The sequence below is a fragment of the Amphiprion ocellaris genome, chromosome 19 (assembly GCF_022539595.1).
Source record: "Amphiprion ocellaris isolate individual 3 ecotype Okinawa chromosome 19, ASM2253959v1, whole genome shotgun sequence".
NCBI lineage: Eukaryota > Metazoa > Chordata > Actinopteri > Pomacentridae > Amphiprion > Amphiprion ocellaris.
This window is the reverse complement of record NC_072784.1, coordinates 28,548,386-28,573,354: the sequence shown is the minus strand read 5'-3', so window position 1 is coordinate 28,573,354 and position 24,969 is coordinate 28,548,386. Positions and strand designations below refer to the sequence as shown.

Sequence of the window (24,969 nt, the reverse complement as noted above, 5' to 3'; positions counted from 1 at the left end):
ACATGTTTTTGGGTCATTTTCCACCTATTTTGAGTCATTTTTGCCTTTTTCTGTCATGGTGGACAAATTTGAAGTCATTTTGGGACAATGCTTTAATCATTTTTGTCATTTTTACTACATTTTGAACCAATTCTGACCAGTTCTGGGTCATTTTCAGCCGGTCAGCATTTCTGCCACTTGAGACAGGATCCATGTTGTTGTCGTCACTTCGGCGTGAGATTTCTGATTGTTGGTTGACGTCTTATGAGATTTAGACTCAAGGAAATTAAATTGTCCTAAAAATAAGGCATCGGCATTTGTTCTGTATAAAAGAGAAGCTGCATTAAACTACAGTGAGGTTTCCTGTTGCTTCATTGTGTTTTGTCATGCTGGCGTTAATGCAATCTGTTTCTGTAGTAGCCATGAGCTTTGCTGTCCGTTTGTAGAAATGTTGATGCTGTTCATTCTGGCTTTGGGTCGCAGGCAAGTGAAGTTTGTTTTCATCCGTGTTATAGCTGATTGTTCAGAGGTTTGCTTGTTTTCTGTGTGAGTTTGGGCTGTACACAGCTGCGCTCTGGTGACCCTACAATGGAAGTGGGCTCTGCAGAAGCCTCCAGCAGCAGAAGCAGCTGTTGGCAGCTTTAGCTTGCCTACTTGCCGCCCACCACAGTTCAGAGGCCGGTTTGAATCATCCCTGCAGAGCTTACAAATATCAGCACCCCCTGTGCTCCGCTAATGACAGCATCATCATGCTGAAGATGAGCAGACACGGCGCTCATTTCCTCTCATTTGCACCGAGACATGGTGAGAGGAGTGTTTTGATCATAGTCGGTGCAGCGCTGCCTGCAGGGTGACGGGGAACGATGGGGGCGTGAAAGTGAGCGAGGCCTCCAAATGGAGAGTTGGCCCATTATTTTCTATAAACGAGGGTTGTTTGTTAAACTAAACACAGTAGTTTCTCCTCTTTCTAGCATGACTTACCTCATCTTCCATTGAAACATGTCTGATTTCTAGATTCAAGATTTAAGAACATGACATTGTACATTGTCATGTACCAAGCAGAAACACAGTGGTTACCCTGAGCAGTGAGATTCTTATTTTGCGAGTTCCCTTCACACAACTGAAATAAGAAATAAAATAAGATAAAATAAAACTCATTTTTTAAAAAAATACAATAAAATAAGATAAAAGTAGTTAAAAATAAATTCAATGTGCGAATGCTGGCATCTTGTGCAATACTGTCATATGTAAACAGGCGTTGATATGTGCAAAAAATTGCTATTTATAGCTATTGCTGGTGAGTCAGTGATTTAATAGCCTGATCCTGTGGATAGAAACAGTTTTTTTAGTCTGGTGGTCCTTGCTTTCACACTCATGTAGCATCTGCCAGAAGTGTGAACGTTGTGCGCTGTGTGTGGGTGTGGTCCTTAGTGATGCTGTGTGCTCTTGGGTGGTGTAAATGTCCTGTAGCGAGGGGAAAGCTGCTCCACAGATGAACTATTCTGTCTTCACAACACGCTGGTGAGATTTCCTGTCCTTACTGCTGCAGTTCCCATAGCTTACTATGATGGAAGTGGTCAGGACACTCTCCACTGTGCTTCTGTAGATGTTGGTAAGGAGTTTGGGGGGAGTTTCTAGCTGACACGTCTCAGGTCAGCTTTGTTTCGTCTGGTTCTAGTGAACGCTCACGTCCGAGGTCACCTTCTTTAGCCGCAGATGTTCTCGGTCAAGGGCTGCACAGTGGCTTGGTGGTTAGCACTGTCGCCTCACGGCTCGCAGATCCTCGGATTGCGCCTGGCATCTTTCTGCATGGAGTTTCCTTGTTTTCTCTGTGCATGCATAGGTTTTCTCCAGGTTCTCCGGCTTCCTCCCACAGTCCAAAAACACGCTGAGGTTAATTGGTGATTCTAAATAAGTGTGAATGTGAGTGTGATTGTTTCTCTCTATCTAGCCCTGTGATAGACTGATTGAAATTTTTTTTATCATTTTGGTTATTTTAAGTATATTTTGAGCTGTTTCTGACCAGTTCTGAGTCATTTTCAACCAATTTTGAGTCATTTCGGGACAAATTTTTAATCATTTAGGCATTACTTTGGTAATTTCTAATACATTTTGAGCCATTTCTGACAAGTTTTGAGTAATTTTTCACCAATTTTGAGTAATTTTGGACATTTTCTGTCTCTTTGGACAAGTTTCAAGTCATTTTGGGACAAATTTTTAATCATGTTGGTCATTTTTAATACATTTTGAGCCGTTTGTGACATGAATTAATATTTATAATATTGAAACATTAGATTTTGTTGCAGTAATGGATTCCCTGCAGCCCACAAAACCTTGTTATCTCATGGCATGTGCTAGTATTAAATGTGCTGTGATAGACTGTTACCTGTCCAGGTGAACCTTCACCCTAAATCAGCTGGGATAGACTCCACGACCCTAATGAGGATTCAGTGGTGTATAGATAATGGGTGGATGGATGTTCTCGGTCAGCCAACAGAAACACAGATGGACCTGCGATGTGGCATCAACCACACTATTGTAATCACTCACTGAGCTCTCTCTGCTCCCAGTTATTTATCACCCACAAACTGAGCCATGACGTCTCATCTCTGTTCAGTTCTGAGTAAAAGGACGACCAGTGGGACTTTACCTTTAAAGCTGCTCCAGGTGTTCCCCTCCAACCCGTCCTCATCGGTCTGAAGCTCAGCTCTGACAGTCAAACCTGCAAGTGTCATGGAAATAGTTTGACATTTTAGGAAACAGGCCTTTTTACTTTCTGACTGGGAGTTAGTCAGTCTGTTAATCCTGTGAGAAGATTCTTTGCATGTTCTGCTGGTGTCACTGCAGCATGAAGTCCTCAATGGAAACAGAAGGAGAACTCCAGACTGTGTTTTCTGCAGCATGACACAGTTAGAATGCCACGAATCATTAAAAAAGATTGTGTGATTGCTTATTTTACAAAAACAAAAGCTGGAATCAGCACATTATTCAAACTGGTGTTACTAGAGCTGAAAAATGAAAAAAGACAAAATAAAATAGTGTAGGTATGTCGCTACCTGCGTTTTTGATTTGCTTTATTGCTTTTCTCCTATCTGCTCTGTGTAAACAAATCCTGGTCACAGCTGTGTCACTAATGGCTTTACTGATAGACTTTTTCATTTTTTACAGAATGAGGTTCGAGTAAGTGGTTTATTTGACAAATTAAAAAAAAGACATGCAGAATAACAGGACTTCAATGTAATGTTGTGATTTTAAGTCACAACGGACTTACACATCACAGACGAGAAGCTCCAGGACCATTGAAAGGTTAGAAATGTGATGATTCTCTCTGTTTTTACAGTTTCTGGCTCTGATAAATGCTGTGATATTGAGGGTTATGTATGTAATGGACATAGCAATTTTGAGTCATTTTGGACAAGTTTCAAGTCATTTTGGGACAAATTTTTAATCATTTTGGTCATTTATAATACACTGTGAGCCATTTCTGACCAGTTCTGAGTCATTTTCTGCCAATTTTGAGTCATATTGGACATTTTCTGTCAGTTTGGACAAGTTTTAAATCATTTTGGGACAAATTTTCAATCATTTAAGGCATTATTTTGGTCATTTCTGACATGTTTTTGGTCATTTTCCACCAATTTTGAGTCAGTTTGGACATTTTCTGTCTCTTTGGACAAGTTTGAAGTCATTTTCGGACACATAGAAACCTGTATCTGGCAATTGAAACCTGCATCCAGCAGCTGGTTTGCTTAGCTTAACACAAAGTTTGGAAATTAGCCTGGCTCTGATTGACATCTCTTATCTCGACTGTTTAATCCTCAGAATTGGTAGCGTGAAAATCAACTGCAGATTTTGCTTTGGTTGTTTGTTTGCAAGATAACTTGAAGTGGTATATTTCATGTTAGAGACTGAAACATGCATTGCTGCTGTTGTTTGGTTCCCACTAAGGTTTTAGGTAAGCGGTTTGTGGAGCTGTTTACCTGTGTCCGTAGGCCATAGTGTGCCTGCCTGCTGTAGTTCAGGAATTCCACAGAGAACTCATGAAACAGCAGGAGGCCAGAGGGTCCGAGGGAAATGGTCATAAACCGACGCCATTAAGTGTAGCTCTCAAACTTCTACCTAAAGTTCTCCTGTTTCCTGCTCTCTCTGCCTCCCATTCTTTCATTCGTCCAGGGTTACTCTGGCTTTAGCAGCAGGCTGTTGAATAAGCTGTGACCTTCACTTTTTTCTTTTCACTGTTATTGTGTACGTGTTCAATAAGGCAGAGCGTGAAGTAAAACTGAAGGATGAAATCATCCTTTTTAGCTGCATCGACAGTGTTGTGTGAACGGTTTAAAAGGTTTGCAGATGTAAAGCCCTCTTTTCTACGGTTCTGTGGAGCTGCTAGCATTGTTTGTGTGGGTTGGGAAAGGCTGATGTTGTGTTTGATGGCTACAATAAAAGGCAGTCTTTTTAATACATTTTGAGCCATTTCTCACCAGTTCTGAGTCATTTTCCACGAATTTGGCTTTTCTTGTAAAACACCAGGTAGGAAGCAGCATTTTTGGGACAAATGTTTAATCATTTAGGGCATTGTTTTGGTCATTTCTGATACATTTTGAGCCATTTTACACCAATTTTGAGTCATTTTGGACATTTTTTTGTCACTTTGGACAAGTTTGAAGTTATTTTTGGACAAATTCTTTATCATTTAGGGCATTATTTTGGTAATTTCTAATACGTTTTGAGCCTTGTCTGACCAATTTTGAGTCATTTTCCACCAATTATGAATCATTTTGGACATCTTCTGTCACTTTGGACAAGTTTCAAGTCATTTTGAGACAAATTCTTCATCATTTAGGACATTATTTTGGTCATTTCTAATAGATTTTGAGCCATTTCTGACATGTTTTTGGTCATTTTCCACCAATTTTGAGTCATTTTGGACATTTTTTGTTGCTTTGGACAAGTTTGAAGTCATTTTGGGATACATTTTTAATCATTTAGGGCATTATTTTGGTCATTTCATTGCATTTTGGGCCATTTCTGACCTGTTCTGAGTCATTTTCCACCAATTTTGAGTTATTGCCTGAGTGTTCAATACAGCAGAGCGTGAAGTAAACCTGAGGGCAGAAAACATCATTTTTAGCTGCATCGACAGCATTGTGTGGATGGTTTAAAGGTTTGCAGACATAAAGCACTCGTTTCTACGGGTCTGTAGAGCCACTAGCATTGTTTGTGTGGGTGGGAAGGGCTGAGGTTGTGTTTGGTGGTTACTGTAAAAGGCAGCGCTCTTGCTGGGTGTTATAAAGGGGACAGGATTTCCTCTGGACAGTCTGCACAAACCCACCGTGCCCCCAGGACCAACGAGAGCGCTCGCCTCTGCTGCTCTGTTCGAGTTCAAGTGTCATATCTTCACTGAGGTTACAGCCGACGGGTTATGAAATGTTTAGATTCGGGTGCCAGGCGGACCAAGTAGCACACTTGACCTTCTGAAATTCCAGCTTGCATACTTGTCTCGCGCTCACATCCGCCCACCTGCTGTGCCACTGTTGAACTTTATGATGCTGGCCACACAGATCTGCCTTTCCAGTGAATGGGCTATTATGTGGTCAGAGTTTACTAGTCATTCAATTTTATTTTTTCAGATTCTAGCTAAAGAGTGCATAGACAGTTGTGTCTAAGAATTACTCTGAGATGAGATGTTTAGCTATTAAAGCTTCTAGTATGAGTTAGCCAGATACTGTAGTGTTTGACCAAAAGTCGAGCTACAGTTGCAAGATTACTGTGCCGCCCCTTTTAACCCTTTGATGCGCAGCGTGGGTCAGGAGATAGCCATTTTCCATTGGATTTTGGTCACTTTTGACCCATGTTGTGCATCAGAGGGTTAAGAGATTTAGATTGAATGTTGACTGTGCTGCGTCTTTTTGTCCATGTAGACTTGCCGTAGTTAGTTTAGTTATTCCACTGAAGAAAGTCTAGAATCAAACTGTTGTTTTTCATTCCTCATTCATTTTTCTTCTGCAAAACCCTAAAGAGCATATGTCTGTAAGTAGCGCTTACAGTTTATGTTCAACTTACTTGATTCTAATGCGCTAGCCTGTTTATGGCGTTTTTAATGTTAAGTTAGCATTAAGCTAATCGCAAGTTTTCTGTACTTTGCTAATTGATGGTATTTTCAGCACATATTTGTGTACATTTGTGTTGTTCATAATAATAGCAGCCAAACACTCTGTAACATTTTATTGTTTGTATTTCTGTAGTGCAGTTTCACAGTGTTTCTGACAGTAAACATCTTAAACTTACGTGCTGATGTTTATTGAAGGACCTGTTTAGCTATCTGCCAAGCTAGAAATCAGCTCTACATCCTAGTAAGGGCAGAATTATAATGGTGAAATGGTAATATGATCAACATAGGCGAAAAAATGTCTTGATTGCACATTTTAAGACCTAAATAGAACACTGTTTTCATGTTTTGTTGCATTCATGCTAAAGTACAAATCTTTGCCTCACAGTTAGACTCGTCCTCTTTCATCATGCATCTCTGAAAAGCAAAATAGAAATAAAATTGTACCAGAACTTTGTACTCAAAATTAAATCCACATAGCTGCTTTTACTTTCACGTCGTAGGTTATGGTGAGTTACTGTATAGCGCCGCTGCTCTAGATATAGAGACGTCATTCTTCTTGGCCTTCATGAATTCATTGTGCTGCAGTTTGTGTTGTTTATTCAGCTGCTTTAAAAATTTAACTGTGTTGCTTTGCAGATCAGTCTCACACACTCCATTGAGTAGCTCTTCTCCTTCTTTTGCAGACATGTTAATTTCATTACTTTTATACTCTGGACTGCAGCCGCAACATCCAGAAAATGTTTGCACACGCTGTCGCTGCAGGGTTGCTCCCAAAAAGTGAACCAGGATTATCTTAGCTGTTAGTTTAGGAAGTGCTTGATTTGATCTGAGTTTTCTATGAGCGGAGTGCGTGTCTTAAAGGTTCATTTGACTGCAGGAAGCCGAGATCATGATCAAGACGAATACTTGATTAACTGTGCAGCCCAGGCATCCCTGTGGAGCTGATTGTCTTTGCAGGGGTCCCTGATTTGTTCACCTTGTAGGTGAAGCTGCAGCTTTGAAATGATTTCACTGATCAGCAGGTGACGGTAACGTACTAAAACGTGTTGCAATGCGTTGGCAAAAGGCAGGGAAGAAGAAAATGTCTCACAAATCAACACATGTAAACAATCTGGGACTTAAAATATGTTAAAAAATCAGTTTTGCTTTGTTTGGTGAGGAAGGAAACACATTCCTCAAGGATACACACATCCTTGAGCTTGAATTGTCTACTTTTACTGGTAAAATGTTGTCTACTGTTTAGTTTGTTGTACAAGGATGGGATTATTCTATTGGGTGTATGAGATGTGGTTGGTTTTTCATCACTTATCACAAAACTTCACAGTCAAAGAAATGCTCTCAGAAAATAGACTGCATTGGGTCTCAATGTGATGATTAGGATGAGTGTTTAACAATGAGATGTGACTCAGGACGGCCGTTAATTTGAAGGTTTATGAATCTGGTAATTTGTCTATTCAATTTTCAGATAATTAGAGAGAACAGTTATTTTAATGAAAACAGAATTACTGCATTTTTGTTGCAGAAAGCACCAGAGTACAATGTTTGCTAACCTTAAACTGTTGGCATCTTTTCCTGAACCCATCTCCATTAAAAAAACACTTTTGGAGCCCAAAGTGAAAGAAACCTCAGCAGTGTTGTCAGTGATTTGTAAAGGTTCCGACAGCCAGTGGAATGACGCTGATAAATCTGAAAAGGTTCGTGTTGTTTTACAGTCCACAAAGGCATTCCATTCTTATTTTTTTTGTCATTTGGAGGATTTGTCGGGTTTTTCCTGCAGTGCAGCCCTCTGCTTTTATTTCCACATGGAAAGTGTTGAAGTCGTGTGACGGCTCGACTGCCTGACAAAACAGCCGGCTGCACATCATCCCAGCAGCTTCGCCCCTCATCCTCCCTCACACGAGCTCTTCCTGCCTCTGCGGTCTGTCGCTGAAAGTCCACCTTTCTTCGCCCGAGACCCATGATCAGCAGAGACCTGAGCAGTGTGACGGCGTTCTGCTTACTCAGGTAGAAAATCCCCTTGAGGACTCGCTCTAATTGAATGGTGAGTCTCCAGAGTCTCCGCTCTGAGTGCCAGCCTGCACTCATGACTCAGACCGAGGCAGGAATCCATTTGTGTCCCTGTCTGATCAGCGATGAAACATTAAGTCATGACATGTTTTAGGTGGCAGATGTGCACTCTCTGGGATGTTAGAGATTTAAAAGGAGCCGGTGGACATATTTACTGAGATCTCAAACCTTTTAAGGCGGCTGCAAATTCTCCTGGTATCGTTGCGGTTTCTTAGGAGAGTGTTTCTGCAATAAGTGTCACACCTGCGTGGGATTCACTCGGTAATTGTTGGCAGGATTGATTTAGTCCTCACCTTCTCTCCTTGAGTGTGGAAGGAAAAATGTTGGCTTCGGCATAATTGAGCAAAACCAAATCGCTGAAATGGAGACATTCTAAAACAGCTTCTCTTCGTCTTCTTCAATCTTAAATGTCGCCTTCAGGTTGTGTCACATTAGTCCTGGTCATTGATCGGGGAACTAATTTGTCAACACCAGTGTCACACCCATTTTCTATTTTCTAATTTTTCCTCCCTTGGTTCATCTCCTTGCACTTCAACGCTGTTAAAGCTGCGGATTGAGCTGTTGAACGTAGGAGGGCTTTTGTTGCATGTTCTGTGTAGATAAACTATTAAGGGGCAAATAATCAGACCAATTCCTGGGAAGGTTTTCTATAGTCCAGACAAGGGAGAATCTGGGCTGCCAGTGAAATCACAATGTGAGGGATAACCTCCTTAAACGGTGTTCATTGTTGATATTTGTGCAATACGTCTGTCACTGACACGGGGAACGCTCTTTTAATTTGATTGCAATCCTTTTTTTTAAATGTCAATTTTGAGCCCCAATCTGGATGATTCCCAATGGTTGACAATTATACCAAACAGTGAAGCATTCTAGCTTTATTTTTAGCGCGTGGTGTTTACCTAGTACATATGTGTGCTTCTTATTAACTGTGCTGCAGTACTTTCTCATAGATCAGTGAGTTTTAAAATTCTGTCCAAAGTATAGATATCAGTTAATGAACCAAACACTGTAGTACTGTGAAGATGTTTCAGCCTCCTCAAAAAAGTTGAATGAAAACTGCTTAACCTCAGAGCCAGTTTATAATTCTGCAATTTCATTTAGCAGATGCTTTTGTCCAAAGAGACACATCTGACAACAGACAAATCCAGTCTAGACATTGTTAATGTGGTAAATGACTATTCTAGCTGGAAAAGGCTGATTTTTAATGGAATATCTCCATAGGGGTACAGAGGAACATTTCCAGCAACCATCACTCCTGTGTTCTAATGCTACATTGTGTTAGCTAATGGTGTTGAAAGGCTCATTGATGATTAGAAAACCCTTGTGCAGTTATGTTAGCACATGGATAAAAGTGGGAGTTTTCATGGAAAACATGAAATTGTCTGGGTGACCCCAAACTTTTGAACAATAGTGTACAGTGAAGTGAAAGTTCAGCGGGATGAAAGGTTTATAACTTGTGCTAAACATCCAAACATTTGACCTGTTCAGAGCTTTATTTATTTCCTGTCATGTCATGGTTCACTACCTGTGCAATGTCAGTTGATTTGTGGTTTAAAAGTCGTCCTCATCGCCCTACTACTGATCAGCTGGTGACCCCAAATATTATTAAAAGATGAATTAAAGAAACCTGATTTTAATGGCTTCGTCCTCTCCCTGCAGGTTCCCTCACAGTCGGCCTGGTCCGGCAGTGCCAGACAATCCACGGACGAGACCGGACTTGTATCCCGCCTCGGCTGCCTCCAGAGTGGGTCACCACACTGTTCTTCATCATCATGGGCATCATCTCCCTCACGGTCACCTGCGGACTGCTGGTGGCGTCACACTGGCGCCGAGAAGCCACCAAATATGCTCGCTGGATCGCCTTTACCGGCAGTAAGTGAACGAGAGGGAGACACTGAATGAAATCGTTTTACACACTAGAGTCGCCGTCAGCACATTTTTCCCCCGAGCTTTCTCGCTTTCTTCTCCGTCTCGCTGTATCTGTTGTGACACAACCGCTTGAAAATCCACCTTTGACGCATTATATATTCATGCACAGACGGGAAATAATGAAAGGAGAGCAGGTGAAGTTAAATCTTGTGTGACGTCAGAATCGTCCAGAATGTCGGTGTGTTTGTGTTTCTGAGGTGACGACCTGTGTGTGGGCGTCTGTGTGTGTTTGGTTGCATTTCCACATTCATGAGTGTTTTTTTATTTGCATGCTTGACGACGACTCTTGCTCCCTTAAGCTGATTTATTGCAGCTTGTCTTGTACCCGAGTGGGTGGCTTCTGTGCCACAGTGTTTCTCTAGTGTTTTATCTCTCGCTTTGCCTTGAACATTGCAGCTCTTTTTTTTCCAGGCATGATTTTCTGTGTAGATGCACTTCCAGCACTCGATAATAACTCCACTGGCTTCACTGTGACTGGACTGGTTTCATAAGGCTGTGTGGGAGGGAGGAGTCTGATTGGTTGGTTAGCTGGGGTGGATGGACGGCCCTCGGAGCGGTGGTGATGTGGAGTCACAGAGCTCTGTGTTAGTTTGAGAGCTGTGTGGATTTTGCTCGTAGGTTTGCATCCGAGTTTCTTTTGCAGATTAGTTCTTCTCCGTCGCTCCTCCTCGTCACCTTTTCCCAACGAGTCCCAGACCCCTCCACAAACTGTCCGTCCGGGCGAGCACAAATCTGTGTCACCAGCCAAACTGGAAGCTGTTGAGTCATTGTTTAACGATCGCACTCGGAGGAAAAGAAAGGAGGTTGCCATGGCAACTGTGAGCCGTTGTCACCCCCTGTCCCCTCGTTAAGCCTCCGCTGGCCGTATTAGACAAGAGGTATATTATTAGTTGTGATATTTCTATTTTTTTTCTCCTTTCGAGCGTTTTAAGCATGATGGTTATCTCAGAGGAAATAAATGAGGAAATGAGGCTGAAGGTGGAAAGCAGATGTGATATATTCAAGGAGAAAAGGGAGACGAGACAGTAGCAAAACAAAAAGTCAAAAAGAAACGTCTGACACCTTTTTTCCGTTGGGTGAGATGGCGAGAGATTAGGTGAGAAAACCAGTGGAGGCTTAAAAAATAGGAAAGAAGATAAGATCAACTTTATTCATCCTGGAGGAAACTGTTTTGCCAGAGTATAATAAACAAAGGTTACTGAAATATACACAATTACAGAGAGGTTAGTAATTAAATAGAAATGAAAAAGAATACAAAAGGCAAAGTGTCTAAGTCTGGGGTGTCAAACTCATTTTAGTTCAGGGGACCAGTAAAATCACAGCATAACAACCTATAAATAACCACAACTCCAGATTTTTCCTTTGTTTTAGTGCAAAAAAGTACATTCTGAAAATGCTCACATTTAAGGAATGATATTTTACGAACCATTCTGGACAAACTGAAATTTGTTCAGAAAAATAAATTCCATTTGAACAACATTATGCCTCAGTTTATCATTTACACATTACAACTTCCAGATCACAGAGTGTCTACAAAGACACAAAACATTTAGTCACAGGTATCTGGAACTGAACAATATAGTATTTTACTTTAAAAAGACAAAAAACTACAAAATGAGACAAAATATTTTAAAAAATGAGACAGAATGACAAAAGTGTGAAAGAAAATGACACAAAACAATCAGTAAAGGAAAACACAGAATTACCAAAATAATGCAAAAAATACAAGCAAGACAAAAAGGAAACACAAAACAACAAATACATGAGATGAATGACAAAAGTCAGACAAAAAGACAAAGACAAAAAAATAACAAAAACAAGACAAAATATTACAAAAACGAGACACAAAATGACAAAAGCGAGGAACAAAATGACAAAAATTGAGACAAGCAACATGAAACAAAAAAAACACAAAAATTTTCCAAAAAAGTTACAAAGTGACAAAAAAATGGACAAATGAGACAAAAAAATGACACAAAAATGACAAAAGCGTGAAACAAAACGACAATAACGATACACAAAACAATGAATAAAACAAAATACAAAATGGCAAAAGTAATGCAAAAAACACAAGCAAGACAAAAAAACAAAACGACAAAAATGAGAATCAAAACAACAAAAATGTGAGACAAATGACAAAAGTCAGACAAAAAAATGACAAAAAAACGACAAATGTTACAAAAATGAGACAAAATGACAAAAGAACAGTGAGCAATCTAGTATTTTACTTTATGATCAAAACAACTTGTCATGGTCTAGAAATTATTTTAAATTTATAGTTTTACAAATTTACAAATTGCAGTTAATGTCTTCTCTGTCCGGATTGGACCCTGTGGCGGGCCGATTTTGGCCCGCGGGGCACATATTTGACACCCTTGGTCTAAGTGGATGCCAAGGAATAGTGTCTAAAATAAATAAATAAAATAAAAATTCATAAAATAACACAAGGACAAAATGTACACTGTAAACTAACACCTGATAAAAATTGCAGCAGATAAAGAAAAGTCAGATAATATTGCACATGAAGAGAAGTCTGTTGATTACGTATCCAAAAGAAAAGTGAGTGAATAATCCTGTTCATAGCAGTCAAAGCTGAAGGTGTTAGAACAAGTAAAGAATGAGGACTGAAGGTAGTTGGTAGCGAGGAGACGGGGCTGGTTGGTTCTAACAGGTGATGAGGGTGAGCGGAGGTGGGCGGCCGGTAGCGTAACTGGCTCCGGGCCACCAGCACCTGAATGGACGGCTTTGTACGACCGGCACAAACCCGCCTCTGTGTGTCCACATGCACACACCAGCAGTGTTTCCCAAAGGTACCGGGGTCATCTGTAGGGGTGGAGTCTTAAGAAATACGACTCTGACAATGCAGCAACAGTGAGTGCTAATTAACGACGCTGCAAAATAAAAAAGTGTTCTCCTTCTGGCTTCTGTTCTTAATAAAGAACAGACAGCTTATACTGAATTAGTTAGATTCCCATGTACAGTCACCCTAGTAGACCCCTTTTATAGTGTTTGCTGCAGGAAAGTTAGATTTTCTGGGGAAAATGTTGTAGTTTTGTCATCTGGATCCCAAAAAAATGTGTGAAAAACAAAAATGAGACATTCGAGATGAAGCGGCGTCACAATTAAATGATGTTTTGAAATTGTGAAAGCGTTTCTGGTGGATTTCATTGTTCAGTTTTGTCAGTTCTGAACACTTTCGATGTTATGTCAGTGCAGATAGGTTTTAGTGAACCCTTGGCTACTATTATAGGGTATTGTACATATATAGTATAGGTCAGGGGTATTGTACATACATAGTATAGTACAGGGGTATTGTACATATATAGTATAGTACAGGGGTATTGTACATACATAGTATAGTACAGGGGTATTGTACATACATAGTATAGTGCAGGGGTATTGTACATATATAGTATAGTACAGGGGTATTGTACATATATAGTATAGTACAGGGGTATTGTACATATATAGTATAGTACAGATGTATTGTACATATATAGTATAGTACAGATGTATTGTACATATATAGTATAGTACAGATGTATTGTAAATATATAGTATAGTACAGGGGTATTGTACATACATAGTAGAGTACAGATGTATTGTACATATATAGTATAGTACAGGGGTATTGTACATATATAGTATAGTACAGGGGTATTGTACATATATAGTAGAGTACAGATGTATTGTACATATATAGTATAGTACAGGGGTATTGTACATATATAGTATAGTACAGGGGTATTGTACATATATAGTACAGGGGTATTGTACATACATAGTATAGTACAGGGGTATTGTACATATATTGTGCAGTTCAGGGATATTGTACATATATGGTGTAGTACATATAGATAGATGCATCAAAATAGAAGCGTCAGATTTAAAATCCCCTTAAAATTTATTGATTATAGGTCCATATAGGATGAAGTCTGGGTCTGGACTAGTTACTGACCTGGGGTCTAGCCTGTAGTGGATTAAACGAAGCCTCCATTCAGAGGATTTTGCCTCGAGGTATTTTAGTAATCGAATTACTCCCTACATTTGACACACACAAACAAGCAAAAAAGCAGAACCATCCACAAGAACGTGAATCAGAACCCAACGATCACACTAATCCAGGTTTACAGTCAACTCCAACACTTTAGTAAACCATAACTGCAGTCTTTTTTTTTTTTTTTTTTTTTTTAAAGCAATTTAACACATTTTCACATTAATTTATTGGATGAAAAATGTATTTTTTTTTCAGAAAAGAGAGCCACTTATGTCAGATATCATCCTTATGAGAACCCTTAAATTTAAAGAAAATAGGATACTTTATAATTATCTGCTCTCTCTAAATGACCTCAGACGTATCTTTGGCATTTCCATTCTGTCACGTGTCGTTATTTATCATCCGACATGTTTATGATGCACAGCAGCGTCTGAGACAATGAGTGCGGCTAACGAGGAGCATCGGTCTCGTTAACCACGCATTAGCGAGGAGTGCGGCTGTCTCAGTTCTTGTTGATGGTGCAGATTAAACGTGTTTATTAGATCATCTTGGCAGCAATTACAGAAGACGGCTTCATTGGAGATGCCTTCTGTAACTTCATCTATCTACTTGTTCATCACTTCGCTGCTTCAGTTTTTGAGCTCTCATGGATTGTTTTAACATTTTTGTAATGAATTTTTGTTATTTTGAGGGCCTCTATGGCACATTATATTCGAATTACATAATAATAAGGCTTATCAAGCAGATACAAAAGCAAAAAAAGAGAATAAAATAGAAATGATTAGAACACAAATCACAGGCTAGAATTTATTGCATGTCTGTCTCTGTGCTGAAGAAATAATTTCAAAAATATGGAGTACACCAGAGTAGTTTTTGTCTCGAAAGTAGTGAAAAAATCTATTTCCTGCAGTTTTATACAGCCTAAAGTGGCATCTGTTAGTTCCACCAGCTGTCCAAAATACAAAATTAAAAAACAAAATTCACATATGACAAAGAAAAGCAGCAAATTCTCACATTTAAAAAGCTGGAACAGGAGATTATTTAGCTTTTTTTGGTGTTTAATCAGTCGTCAAAGTAGTCGCAGATTAGTTTTCTGTGCAAAGTTGACAGCTGCTACTATTTATTAGTTTACTGCTGCAATTCCAGCGACAGCAGGTGAGCAAAGATCCGTCTGCTTAAACACACAGCGGACCATGAAGTGCACTTCAATTAACTCCATTTTGGTGAAGCTTGCAGATTTAATGCTGAACCGCATGTTTTTGGCTGCTTTTTAGCTTAACTTTCACCATATCGTTTAGCACCCACAGCGTGGTTGAACAGACAGGAGTCAGAAAGACATAAATATTCACTTGGATTTATTGTATTCACTGGTTTATTTGTCAGTCGAGGCAGAGATTTTATTTGTGAGCAGCCTCTACAAACAGCAGTTTACTAATTAATCACACTCAGTTAATCTTGCTCAGGTGAAATGTAAGAGCAGTTAAGCAATGATCTCATAAATTACAGGTAATGTTGCAAACAAACTGATTGATTTTATGTGCTTTTTCCTTAATTCTAATGTCAAATTATTGTTATCAGAACAGTTATTTCTCTTGCTGAACTGCTACAGATTCTTTTAGCTTTTTAACGGCATTCTGGTTTAAAAAACCAAGAAAAATCATCCGTGAGCTGCTGAGATCCTCTGCAAGGTGGTGAGGTGAAGTGAAAAGGTAAAAGCTAAAAATAGCTCCTTGGGCTGCCTCCTAATGGATTACACGCCGTTAACATAACCAGAATAATTTAAACCAGGCATTTAATAGCCTGCAAGTGCTGATTTTGCTTAAAAACAAATTCAAAATGCAGTTTCGGCGAGCACTGATGCTGCTGCAGGAAGAACTTCTGGTCTAAAGCAAAAGAAACAGTGAAAAAGCTCTTTGATCCGTCTGCAGGAGATATTTTTAATTAGAAGAGCAGCGATTGATCTGCCATTCAGGAGTCACACGGTTAGTTCTGCTGTTCGCTGTCACTGCTTGTTATGTAACTGGACTCTGTAGGACTCTTTTCTTACATCTATGAAGAAGAAACAGAAGAAGAAAGGAGTCTTTCTTATTAGTGACAGCTCCGAGGCACCGACTTCCTGTTTAGCTGCTAGCACATGCTAACCAGCAGCATCGCAGCATGCGGTCGACACTCGGAGCTAATTGATCCCACCGGGGTTGAGTTCAGAGCTCACCAATCAGCGTGTTTACATTCCAGGGAATGGGAAACGGAGAGCAAACGTTCTCACAAAACGTGAGACAAATGACAAAAGTCAGACAAAAAAAGACAAAACAACAAAAACAAGACAAAATAATAAAAAAATGAGACACAAAATGACAAAAGTGAGAAACAAAATGACAAAAATGAGACAAACGACACGAAACAAAGCAAAAGAGACAAAAAATTAGATTAGTGTTTTATTATCTTCCCTGAAGCGACTAACACCAGGAGAGCATGTCTTGGTGAAGCTTTTTCGGTTCTCAGTCTTCTCAATCATGGACCTTAATAACATCCAAAGATAAGAAGCGACAACAAGATGGCTTCCTCCACGTTATTCTGCAGAATTAAACTTGCAGCAGATAAACCGAGCAGCGACGTGCCCGTTTGCAAAGCTGGAAATCTGATTTAATCATCTAGAGAAATGCTGCATAAAGAGCTTGTTTGTTTGCTGAGAAACATTTACTGACACTAAAGCGGCGCTAGAGGAGTGTATGTTTATTTTCAGCTCAAGGTTAGGAGCTAATAATGATCCCATTTTACTCAGAAATAATCCACAAACTTTATATAGACCTGATTCTGCTCGCTGAGGGAACGATGCCTTCGAGTGCTGTCGGAAATATGGATAATTCAAAAAACAAACAACAGAAGGAAAAGATAATCTGACTTTTCTCAGATATTTAAGCACATTGTGTGAGCTTCTAAACGAGGAAATGTTTCAGCACATTTACAGCGTAATGATCATCACCAAAGCTGCTCCAGCGTCACATTAATCAATATTTTAGCAGGTTTTTGCTGCTGAGCTGCACACCGATGATCAACACACCTCTGCAGTGACGTGTGTTTCTGTATTTGTTTGGTTGTAGATGCCTGTTTTTTTAAAGTTTATTGTGAAATGCCCCACACTTTAACCTCTTATTATTCTCATCTATCAGTGAATCTGCATTTTCACACTTTTCATGTTTCAGCTGTTAAGATGAGAAAAGATTATTAATCCCTAAAGAAATTCTTGTGCCAGATTTTGCTCAGAAACAAGCAAAAAAAATGACATAAACTAAGAAAAGCGGCACCTAAAAAAAATAGAAAAAGCAATAAAAAATAATACAATAAGGCTTGGATAGAACAGTAAATAAGTAATGCTGGCAGTTATGCTGATGTATTTAATATCACACATAATGATGAAGAAACAAAATGAAATACTGCACCACAATGTTGGACATCAAAGTGAAAATATGACGTGAAATTAAATAATACGCATGCAGAAATTGTTACTGCACAAACTATTGAGGAATATTACAGTAATTTTTATTGATGTTCATGCTCAGATCTGAATGTCTGATGTTTTGGATGTCGTTCTTGCAGAAAGGGGAAGCAGTTTCTAGAGGAGATCTAATGTGGTTTCTGTCCTTCACACTTTGGTTATTTCATTTAAGACTGACCTCCTGCTAGTAGAACGTTCTTCAGTCTTCAGCTGCTGATCATGAAGTCTAGAAAAAAAGATGCGCTGCTACAGTTTGGTTTGGTTAACTTTAGATTTGTAGTCCATGTAAAATGGACTACAAATCTAGAAGCAATGAATCTATGCATTTTAAAAACAAAAATGTCTTAAGCTTGAGTGAATAAAACTCCAATTAACAAAAGTGGGTAAAAGCTGACCTTTCCAATGAATAAACAGCCTGTATATAATTTATGACAAATACTAAAATATTAAAGTTACATAAATGCCATTTATTATCACTCATCTTTGTAAAACACGAGACAATCACGCTGAATGCTGTGAGTCTTTGTGTGATTGTTCCTTCAGAGCCCTTTATAAAGGAACTATTGTTTCTCTAATGAGCTGAAATTGAATTCACTTTGAGCTTCCTGCTCAAGTTGATGAGGTTATGATTCATTTTCTGCACCAGTGTCGAGAACAAAGACTGAAACACGGAGTTCAAACTCTTTTTGTGTCATTTATTGATTTTTTTTTCCTTAAATCTTGACACTAGTCTTGCCCTAAAATCCATTTTACATGCAGATCTATTCTCAGCTAAGATACTGCTGACTTTTTATTAACTTTCTGTGTACAGTACCGGATTCCTGCACTATGAACAATATTCTTTGCTTTTTGCACTACTCTGTATATATATTCTTTTTCAGATGTGGAAATATCTGCATTTTTTTTCTACAGTTATTACAGTACAGGTGTATTATGCATATACAGTATCGTTCAGGGGTATTGTACATATATAGTGTATTACAGGGGTATTATTTTTATATATATATATATATATATATATATATATATATATATATATATATATATATATATATATATATATATATATAGTGTAGTACAGGGATATTGTACTAAAACTAAAGCCATGACAACCCCACATGTATTTAGTTGTTGATGAAGAAATCACGTCTGTTTTTATGTTTGGTCCGTTTAAACTGCTGCTACTGCAGCTGATAGAACACAAATAAGAAAACTGATCAGTTTATTAGTATTTATTACAGAGAATATTCAATCAGTAACTTTAGTTTCACTTTGATTTGTTCACAAATTAAAATGATTTCCTTCATTCTGAGTCAGTGTCAGACCTACATGCATTTCAATACAACATGTTTGAATATATGAAGTTTGGTAGTTTTGTTGTCTGTTATCAATAATCAGCTGTATTGATCGGTAAAATAAATATATTAATGCATGTTTAACAGTTTTCTACCAGCATTCCTGTCTTACATCATTTCCAGTTGCAGCTTTTTACCGTCATACATTTTTGTGTTCCTCATTGTTCTGCATTTAAACAACCTGTTGGCGATCAGTTCATTTAGTGCAGAAAATGAGTCAAATGATGGTTAAACGCTCCTGTTTGTGTGACGAGTTTGAAGCAGAAAGTCTGAGTTAACAAAGAAAGTTGAAAACCACCTTCATACTTGTTAACTCTGACTGAGGGTTTAGTTTTTGTTGACTCACATAAAGAAAGTCTGAAAGTCTAGAAAAGCTGCGTCGGTTAAAATAGAAGCGTCAAATTTAAAATCCTCACATAATTTATTGATTATAGGTCCATATAGGATGAAGTCTGGGTCTGGACTAGTTAGTGACCTGGGGTCTAGTATGTAGTGGATTAAATGAAGCCTCCATTCAGAGAATTTTGCCTCGAGGAATTTTAGTATTTCTCCAGTAACTGGAGGAATCATTTCAGCCCTACTTGTGTACATATTTGGCCATTAAAGCTGATTCAGATTCAGAAACTCCGAACTCCAGATGTATAACTGCTGTTTTCTTTCTCCCCTGCAGTGATCCTGTTCTGCATGGCGGCGCTCATCTTCCCAATAGGCTTCTATATCAACGAGGTGGGAGGTCAGCCGTACAAGCTGCCCAACAACACGGTGGTGGGCTCGTCCTACGTGCTCTTCGTCCTCTCCATCTTCTTCACCATAGTCGGACTGCTGTTTGCAGGGAAGGTTTGCCTCCCGGGCTGAGGACTCCACCGCGCTCGCCTCTGGACTGACTCGGGAGGCTCTGAAAATTTTATGGGATTTACAAAAACACAATGACTGAAAATCAAAAACAACAAACTCTGGCCGGAAGCCTGAAACGTGGGGAAGTCTGTGCTTCAAGGGACCGCAGGACCGTGGAACTTCTAAAAGATGAATAAGACGCTAAAACGGAACGTGGAGGAGCGGGAGAGGGCACCCTGCCGCCGTTGATTTAAAACATGGCCGCCTCTCTGTTGTCGTTCTACTGGAAAAGGGTGCTTCGTGTGCCGCTGCCATGGCAACCGTGGCAACAATGCTGGCGCACATTTGTGGAGGACCGCTGCAGCCGCTCCTCGACTCGATTCCCGGCCGCCCGCCTCGCCGCCTTCAGCACACATCGCAGCCGCTCCTGTCGCTATTCTCGGCTTCTCTTCGCTATTTTCAGTTTTGTGTTCTTCTGTTGTTGTACAATTTGTGTTCTTTTCTTTTCCTCCCACCACCACAACCACCACCGCCACCTTTCACTGAAGTATGTTGTCCCGACCGGAGGGGAGGGTTTGGGGGAGGAGAGCAGCTGTGATCCGGCTCACCGGGGAGGAAGATGTAGGTGTTCTTCCTCCTTGTCTCCAGGAGCAGGTAGCGGCGAGGGGGAGCCTCCCTGAACCAGAGAGGAGAATGCCACTCAGTGTCAGACCGTGCATAATGTTATTTATATGGACCAGAAGCATTAGTGAGCGCAGACGGCTCTCCTGCTCAGCTGAACCCATTGCGCTGAATCACATCCAACAACTAGAAGACTGTGAATTTAGAAGAAGAATCATCTGAACACACATCCTGTATTTGTAGTAGTTCTGTTAAGTGCAGCCACGTGCACAGTGGCCCTTTCAAAGTATTTTCTGAGAATGTGGTGTTACGTTTCCGGGGGGGTTGAGGTGGACCAGCAGACAGTATTGAGATTTACAAATAGAATATGAAGTTACACACACTATTTTTCAAAAGTTTGGGGTCACTTAGAAATGTTTTGACAGAAAAAACTGTTTTTTTTTTTCAATGAAGATAACATGAATTGATCCATAAATCCAGTCTAGACGTTGTTCATGTGGTAAATGACTATTGTAGCTGGAAACAGCTGATTTTTAATGGAATATCTCCATAGAGGTACAGAGGAACATTTCCAGCAACCATCACTCCTGTGTTCTAATGCTACATTGTGTTAGCTAATGGTGTTGAAAGGCTATTTGATGATTAGAAAACCCTTGTGCAGTTATGTTAGCACATGAATGAAAGTGTGAGTTTTCATGGAAAACATGAAATTGTCTGGGTGACCCCAAACTTTTGAACAGTAGAGTAGGTCAACTTTAAGTCATTTAGAGCAACTTTAACTCATTCAAAAGTTTGGGGTCACTTAGAAATGTCCTTAAGCAATTTTTTTTCAATGAAGATAACATTTAAATGAATGATAAATCTAGTCTAGACATTGTTAATGTGCTAAATGACTATTCTAGCTGGAAACGGCTGATTTTTAATGGAATATCTACTTGGAGGCCGATTTCCAGCAACCATCGCTCCTGTATTCTAATGCTACATTGTGTTAGCTAAAGGCTAATTGATTATTGGAAAACACTTGTACAGTTATGTTAGCACATGAATAAAAGTGTCTGGGTGACCCCAAACTTTTGAACAGTAGTAAAAATAACGCGTGAATGCTGAAAGTCGGTGGTATTCTCCTTTAACGTCGGACAGTAAATCAGCGAGCCAGGAGTGTTTTGTTTGGGTTTTTTTGTCTTGTTTTGTGCACTGGGACTGCAGGTCAGGTCCATGCGTGGGGCTGGACCTCAGTGTGCTGCTGGAGAGCTCTGTGATCGACACACACACACACACAACAAAACATACAAACACTGCATAAATTGTCATATTAAAGCTGACGATTATTTTCATTCCCAGTTACACTCTTCATTATTTTAGAATTTCATCACAGTCTTAGGTTGTTTTTGGTCTCTTCATACTAAGATAAATCACCACAGCAAATATAACCAACTGGTAAAGCTGCATAGTCACATGTTGACGGACGATTTACCAGTTTTCCCTGAACGCCTTACATGCAGGCTGCAGTTCACCGGCCAATCAGCCGCGCACAGAGAAGCTTCTAGTCTCCCAAATCAGTGAAAAAAGTAAAAATAATGCATTCTAATGTAATCACAATCACAAATTCTGACTTCTTACAGTGGATTTGCCACAATATTAACCTTTTAAATGCGCGCCGCTCTTAGAAAACCACCTTGTAAGCTTGTTTTAGCTTGTCTAAATCTGACTTATTTGACTCTTTGGCTGCTGGATTAGAAGCTTCTCTGTGGACCACTAACTAGCCAGTGTACTGCATGGGAGGCATTTAGAGAAAACTGGTTAATTCTGGTGTTTTTCTAACAAGCTGATGTTCTTTAAATAAGAGATTTTGAGTATAATTTTAATTGTATTTTGCTCTTTTAGGAGATGCACTGAATTCAGATGAAGGAAAACCAACTTAAAGTCTTATTTTGATGCTAATCTTTGTACATTAGCATAAAATTCAGTACAACACGGACTTAAAGCAGTTTATGAAATGTAAAAGTGACATAAAAATCTGACTAAATTAGAAAAAAAAAGAAAAAATTGTGATCTGATATTAATCAAAATAATCATGAATAACATTTTGAAGAAGCTGTTGGAGATGTAAACAGGAAATATGTTGAAATGGAGCACGCTAGCAGTGAGCTTGGTGGAATTCACATCACTGGAAGAAAGAAAGAACGAAAGAACGATCCTTTACTAGATTTATGTCAAAGAAAACTTGAAAAAATGTGTTTCACATCCTCTTTTATTTAGATAAAAAGTAGAATTAAGATTCGACCCAGTAAAATTTCTTCCATCTCTGATATAAAATTTTTCCATAAATATAAAAAGCCTATTTACAGGTGACCTTAAAGGAGCTATTTCTCAACTAAATAGATTTTTTTTTTTTAAATTTAACCCTTTACGTTAACTGTCACATTCATAATTCAGATGTTATTCATTTAGAATCAGTAGAAATTTCACCATTTCTGCCTTTTAATCATCTAAACCCCACCAACAGCTTAAAAGAGAAACTGTCTGTAAAAAATAATTTAAAAACCACCAAATTTACACCATTTATCAAAACCAGAATCTGTAAAAATAATAAGAATCATCAAATCTTAAACTTTCCAACAGTCTGGGAAATAATTATCTGTGGGAACTAAACCAAGTCTAAGCATAAAATTATGATATTTAATTAAAATCACTTTATTCTACATGCATCACTTAAAAAATCCCCCAAAATATACTGCCTCCTCTGACTAGATTCTGTAAAAAAAATTAAAAATTGAAAGCCAAAAAAAAAATACAAACCTCAGCCAAAAATTCACGGACTACTCGACTGAACTGCAGGCCATGTAGATAAAAGACAAATATGGAAATAAAATAAAAATATAAGCAGTAAAATATCTCTAGTAGTACATCAAAATGTTGACTCCATTTTTTCCCCCCATTTTTGTAAAATAAGTAATAAAGAAATTCAACTTTTGTCCTCCTGCTTTTCAGATTTATGAAATTTTAGCTTTACAAAATACATTTTTGAGTTTTGTATATTTTTAGCCACAATTTTTTTCCATTTTTGCAGCTTTTTTACATTTCCATGGGAACATAAAAGCTACTGACACTCTGAATGTGTGTGTGTGTCGAGCCGATCACAGCTGCTCCGTCGCCAAGTCTTAGAGTTTTTCGTATTTCCCGCTCAGCTCCTCTGACGATGCTAACCGGCTAAACTCGGCGGCGCCCCGTCTCCGATGGTTTCGTCTCGTGCCATGACCTGTTTTTGTTTAATAATGTACAGACACAAGAGGCAGGATTTCTGTATTAGGAAGCACTGTGCATTCAACAGTATAGATAACAGACATAGAAGCACCACAAATGTATAAAAAAGAAAAAAGAGAACTTCTTACCTCATTGTTTTTTTGTTTCTGCTATTATTTTCTAATGGTGGCAACGTGTGTGCCCTCTAATTTGTCTCTTGCCTTGATCAGATGTCTACACATAAAGCCTATGATCATAGGAAATTATTTATCACTGAATAAAAAGAGGAAATCTGGGTGTGTGACTCTGACACCGTCTGTGTTGCGCGTATTTAACCCTTGTGTCGTCCTGCGGGACAAAATTGACCCGTTTTAAAGTTTGGAAATGTGGAAAAAAAAAATACTCTCACAGTGAAACTTCTGATGTCCACGTTTTCAACATTTTTGGGAAATCTTTGAAAATTTTTTGGTGGAAAAAAATGTTAAAAATGTTTCTTAAGAACATTCACATAAAAATCAACCAAAATCCAGCAAAATTCGCTGGATTTTGGTTGATTTTTATGTGAATGTTCTTAAAGAAAATATTAGAAGTTTTACTGATATAAATGGAATCACTTTAGATATTTTTAGGATTTGTTTGGAAGATTTTTACTCATTTTTTGAAAATAGTTACAAGAATTTTCTTGCTAAATCTGGGGGATTTTTTTAAAATAAAACTTTTAAGGGAAAATTTTAAGGAATTATTGGAATTTTCTTCCTGAAGGTTTTACAAATTTTCAGAAATTTGGGGGATTTTTTTGCTGATTTTTTGGATTATTTTCAGACAAGGAAACAATATTTTTTGGTGCTTGTAAATGAAGAGAACAGGAGGGTTAAAGAACTGGAGTGCGGATGTGGCCCAGTTGTTCGTTAAATCTGAAAAAAAAAAAGATTTTCAGACCCAAACCTGCTGCGAAGAAGAACCAAACTCGTCACGATTAAACGACTGAGACAGAATTCCCTTCAGACGTTTGAAGGCTCCACTTTGTCAGCTCACCCATCGCTGACCTTGGAGTCTATTTTGGGAAAGCATTATCTGGGTTGTGCTAATTAAGTCCCATTGTTTTCAGTCTTTCTGAGCTCAAGAAAACTAATAATATTCACCAAACCGCCTACGATTCACAGAGCGGCTGCAGAGAAGTGTTAACTGTGTTTTTACATTAGATCCCGAAGGATTTGTTTTGTTATTGTTGAGGAAAAAAACCATCAGTCCATCATCACATTCCTGGTGGCAGCTTCAGGCTCTGCTTTTGATCGCAACCTTTAAAAGGTCACATTTTCAGGATAAAAAAAGAAGCAGC

The 24,969-nt window shown here is 38.8% G+C and overlaps 1 protein-coding gene across 1 annotated transcript in view; it reads left to right on the top strand.

Annotated features, from left to right (window-relative positions):
• mosmoa (modulator of smoothened a) overlaps positions 1 to 23,925 on the top strand; it is a 32,249-nt gene extending 8,324 nt beyond the window's left edge. The window contains exons 2-3 of the mRNA XM_023281738.3: positions 9,815 to 10,027; positions 19,603 to 23,925. Of these exons, the coding sequence (XP_023137506.1) occupies positions 9,815 to 10,027; positions 19,603 to 19,787 (398 nt within the window). The 3' untranslated portion in view covers positions 19,788 to 23,925. The remainder of the gene's footprint in view (positions 1 to 9,814; positions 10,028 to 19,602) is intronic.
• Positions 23,926 to 24,969: the final 1,044 nt, after the last annotated feature.